Source organism: Dryas octopetala, chromosome 1 (genome assembly GCF_963921425.1).
Source record: "Dryas octopetala chromosome 1, drDryOcto1.1, whole genome shotgun sequence".
Lineage (NCBI taxonomy): Eukaryota > Viridiplantae > Streptophyta > Magnoliopsida > Rosales > Rosaceae > Dryas > Dryas octopetala.
In genome coordinates, this window is record NC_141366.1 from 3,518,851 (window position 1) to 3,523,569 (window position 4,719).

Below are 4,719 nucleotides of genomic sequence, written 5' to 3' on the forward strand. Positions count from 1 at the left end.
TTAATTGTTTTTCTTTTATTTTACAATTTTTCATTATTCCAAGTTTTCCAACTAATTAACCTCTCCTTTTCCTTTCTCTTTTTCCTTTTACATTTAGTCAAGTTAGTTTTTCTTAGTTGTCTTTTCCAAATAATTAGTTCATAGCCATATACCTGTGTCAAGCTTATCCATACCCTTCTATTTGAAAATCATACAAGTTTTAGTTAAATAAAAAATCATAAACAAGTATTGGAACTAGATCCGTTAAAAAAATGGGCTAAATCTATTAAAATAAAAAACCATTAGGTTGCCTGTAAGTCTGTAACACTATAACTTAAAGAGATGAAAACTACTCGATAACCAAATGCTTGAAGTTTCATCTTAATTAGGTTAATTAAGAAGCTCAATATGATTAAAAATTTTAGATCGATATAAAAGGATGTTGAGTTTCATCTAAGTGCAATCATCTTTATTAATTACAGACTATAAACGTCGACTCACTGTTTGTTATGCGAACGTCTACACTTAGAGTTCCATTATGAAAATTTTTGAAATTTGTTGATTTCACCAAATGATTTGTGTCAATATCCAATCATTATTATTTACTTCTATCAATTTATAAAAATTGGATCCAACAGTCGATTGGATCCTGATTAATTGAGAACAAAATGTTGTTCTAGTTTAATAAACGACCCGACTATATATTGACATTAAAAACTATTTAAGCTACTGACTGAATTAACCGATGGCAATTCAATTAAGAAAGCCTGGCTAGCTAGCCATATTTTTTTTTGTTATTATTTTAGCAAGAAAACCTATATGTCGTTTGACTTTATGTGTAATACTTTCTCACACACTGTCGTTTTACACCATTGTAGTTGGTCCTTTTGTCCGGTATTAGAAACAAAAAGTGAGTTTCAGACAAACAAGAGATGCAAGGAAGAGAGAGATCTAAAGGTAAAATTAAAAAAAAAACTGAGTCTTGAATAAATACTTAATGTATTACTCTAATTTTAGCAAAGAAATAAATTTTATTCTCTCTCATACTTTCTACGACAACAAAGAACCAAATTAATTGTCGCTACATTTGGTTTGTGAATAAATAATTGTCTGATAATAAAGTAAAGAATTTCTGTCTTTCTACTAAACAAAATTGTCTCGTAATGATTGTCTGGAAAAAAAACTTTGCAGCTGATAGTTGGGACAAATTGGGCTTGGCCAGTAGTTTGGGATTTCAGATCTTGTAGGATCCCCTCACTGCGTCTTAACCCATTTACAGAAGGTCCAGGGCTGGGTTAGCCAGGCCCAGACTTGATTTTCGCCTTAGTTTTTTCTTTTCTTTTGGGCTGCGGCCTTATTGTACTGAAATAAATAAAAAAACTCATAATTCTTTACCTAGTCAAAATGATAAAAAAAAAAAAAGAAGAAGAAGAAAAGAATTCATAATTCATTAGACGCTTTTTATGAATGTCAAGTTGTCAACTATAATTTTAATTAGTCCCAGTTATTCAACAAAGTCATCCTTTAACAAATTATAATTTTAAAATCTAGAAAACATTAATTATTATAAATAATAATTGAAAATTTAGTTCATTCAGCTTTTGGCTGATCATGCACCTTAATTAGCTTAATAATATTTCTCTTTGATATTAAGTTAATATTATGTCCCAGCGTGTGCTTAGGAGCTCGCTGGAAATATTGCTCTGGTCTTTTGGCAAAGATGATTTTCAAAGTTTCGCCTATATTTAGAGAAGGTAACGTTGCAGCACATAAGATGGTAGATTTCTCTACTTGAGATTGTAATCTTGGCTTTCTTAAGTGTTCCCCACTTCTTCAGGGATAATAGGGTGTTTCACTACAAAAAATCCACAGATGCCTACTGAATGAACTGTCAAAACACAAAATCATCAAGGAACCTATACATAGATAGGCATGAGCTACATGTATACTTTAAGTATAGAAAAAATAAACAAAACTAGATCAGCAGAAAATATAAGAGTTATGAATAGCCTTCTAATCCACAATGAGCACATGTCAATGAGCTCGGCTGTCATATGGTATGAATCCGTATCATCCAAAAGAGTCCAAAAAGATCAGAAGGGAGAGAATATGGTGAAAAAGAGGATCTAATATTGGTCAGTATAGTTCTGTTGGAAAAAAAGACAATCATTGTTGGTGGGTACAATCTCGAGATACAGAAGGATGGTTCAATATGGTTTCAAGAAGAGTGGCCACTGGTTCTGGATGTGAGAAATGTGAATGCAGCATCCCATTCTTGTTTAGTAGATTGAGGCACCTTTTTGTCACCAATAAAGGGTATCCAGGACCCTTCGGAAGAGTCTGTAAGAACCCAAGAAACCATCTCAGGCACATTAGAAAAATCAAAGTTCAAAGTAGAACTCTTTGGCTTTGTGCTAGACTTCTTTTGTTTATGGCTTCCAGAACCCTCCACAGACTGCCAGAAAGAATGTAGAGGAAAAATTAGTATTAATAAAACTGAAAGGGAATAATTTCAACCTCCTTCAACCGAATAAATAAGCTTTCAATTCTGACTCACTGGTTTGTCAGCACTAGCATTCTCTGTTGTTTTTTTCCTTTTAATCATTGTCCCTGTTTCCAGAAAGTAAAGAACTTCTTTCTTTGACCGAAATCTACGGCCTGTGACTGGATCAAAGTAATACTGCATAAGACAGATGATTCAAACCTTGGTCAGACTTTGGTTGCTGTGTAAAGCAATCTTTGATGTTTTTATCTTTCTGTAGCATTTTATTTATCTAAATGGAACTATTGCAAAGAATAGATCTGTCAAAAATTGAAGATCACCTAACAATAACAACTACAGGCATCTTATGCCTACACAGGAAAGGCAAGCACAATTTCACCGTAAAGTCCTCTGTTGAGTTTTTTTTTTCCATTTACCTTATCAATGACTAAAATGTCAACAAAGATCTTGGGAAACAATCAATGTTTTAATGTCAACTAAATAATTACTAAGACATGATCCTAAGCATACGCAAAAGATCCATTATCAGTAGATGAAAGCATTCAATAGGCACACATCATTTTATTAATTTTGTTCACCCGTTGGACTACCAAACACAGCCACCGAGACTGATTGAAAGAAGACCCTGTGAACCAATGCCTTTGATCTTTAACATTGAACATCAACAATCTGAAAGCTCAGATGTGCCACAAGTGCTAAACAATAGGTTGAACCAATAGGTCTAATTATTGGTACCCCTAAACAAAGCAATTACAGAGAACTTGGTTGAATTCCTATAGGTTTTTGTCTGGAAAGCAAACCTACTATCGAAACAACATGTATGAGAAGCATTCTTTGTAGTGCAAACATCATGCAATGAAACCCAATATAGGATGATACTAATGCATATGAATTTTGATGACTTTTAAATGCACTTAAGAGAATGACACAACAGAAAATGGATGCCAGAAGTTTTTCCTCACCAATTTAATATTCAATTACAGGTACGAGCTACATGAATCTACCTTGAAGCAGATTTCAAGAACAGACACTCAAAGTATAAGACTTGCGGCGCAAAATAGACCGAACTCATTAAATTTTAAGCCCTTAACAATATGCTGCAAGCTTGCCATCTCTAACACAAAACTAACTCAAGATTAATGGTGAAAGGCAAGGAGTGATCATGAGGATGATACCAATTTGTCTCTTCAACTCCTCCACGCTGCCTGCCTCAACACCCGTTGCGTCAAGACAAGCTTCAACCCATTGACTAATTTCTCTCCAGCCACATACCCAACTTGATATTGCATAAGTTTAAAGAAAAATCACAAGTTTATAATGCTTTGTGCCTCATATTTCACATAATAAATACAACCCAACACTCCAAACTCTCAATTTTTTCCTAAAAAAATATGCACAAGGAACTCAAAATTGATAATATATCGGTGAAATTTTCATGAGACAAATATAAATAATACAACATTTCGTTTTTTTCTTTTTGTGTTTAAATAAGAAGTTTCATATTTCATTTATGAAGTGATAGCAAAACTAATAAAAACCCATAATACACCGAAACTTACCCTATCTGTACTTCCAGCTGTTGCACCAGAGCTCCGCACTTTATCTTCCACCAGCCAACCCGGTGGCAACCAATCCAGAGGCTCCGGCCCTTTTCTCTTTACTCGCCCGGCCCCACTATCCGGATTCTCAGGACCCGGAGTCACCGACGCCGAACCGTTCGATTGGGCAGCTGTTGTTTGGGCCTTTTGAGCTTCCATTGAGCTTCGGGCATTGGAGGTCGTGGTGGGGTCGATGAAGGAACCCGATTGGAGGAGGGGATCGTCGGGTATATTGCCGTTGAAGGCTCCGTTTGGGTGACGAAGTGGCGAGTTCGGATTCGGGTTCAGATCTTGACCCGAAACTTCGGGGGATGACATGAGTGCCTGTGTTCTGTGTGCGGAGTAGGACCAGTTTGACTCTGATCATTTGGAGGTGATGTAGGATTAGAGAAGAGTGTAAAAAATGGTTCGGGTAAAGTGAACCCAATCCTATGGGCTCAATTGGATCATACTATTTTGGGCCGGGTGTATCCACAAAAATGTCGAAAGTCTAGGTTCGACCTCTGGCTCTGATTATGTTTGGGTCAATGGGCCGACTAAGGACTGGGTTAATTTATTCTTAAAAAAATAAAAGATAAAATTAAGACTTAAAAATTGTTGAGCTAATAATTTTATTTTTATTTTAATTAAAGAAAAATA

At 35.2% G+C, this 4,719-nt stretch overlaps 1 protein-coding gene across 1 annotated transcript; it reads right to left on the reverse strand.

Moving 5' to 3' along the window:
- Positions 1-1,776: 1,776 nt before the first annotated feature.
- On the reverse strand, positions 1,777-4,447 carry MBD5 (methyl-CPG-binding domain protein 5). The gene is made up of 3 exons (XM_086229077.1): positions 4,042-4,447; positions 2,537-2,659; positions 1,777-2,434 (listed from the first exon to the last, which is right to left on the reverse strand). The coding sequence occupies exons 1-3, from the start codon at positions 4,396-4,398 to the stop codon at positions 2,198-2,200; spliced, it is 717 nt and encodes a 238-aa protein (XP_086085203.1). The 5' UTR covers positions 4,399-4,447; the 3' UTR covers positions 1,777-2,197.
- Between the last annotated feature and the right edge of the window lie 272 nt (positions 4,448-4,719).

What these genes read in the sequence shown, in the direction of transcription:
- MBD5 (XM_086229077.1), bottom strand. Translation starts at nt 4,398, where the DNA reads ATGTCATCCCCCGAAGTTTCGGGTCAAGATCTGAACCCGAATCCGAAC. An exon ending in CAGCTGGAAGTACAGATAGG is followed by an intron (nt 2,660 to 4,041) that starts GTAAGTTTCGGT and finishes TGTCTTATGCAG; the next exon opens with TATTACTTTGATCCAGTCAC. An exon ending in ATGCTAGTGCTGACAAACCA is followed by an intron (nt 2,435 to 2,536) that starts GTGAGTCAGAAT and finishes TCTTTCTGGCAG; the next exon opens with TCTGTGGAGGGTTCTGGAAG.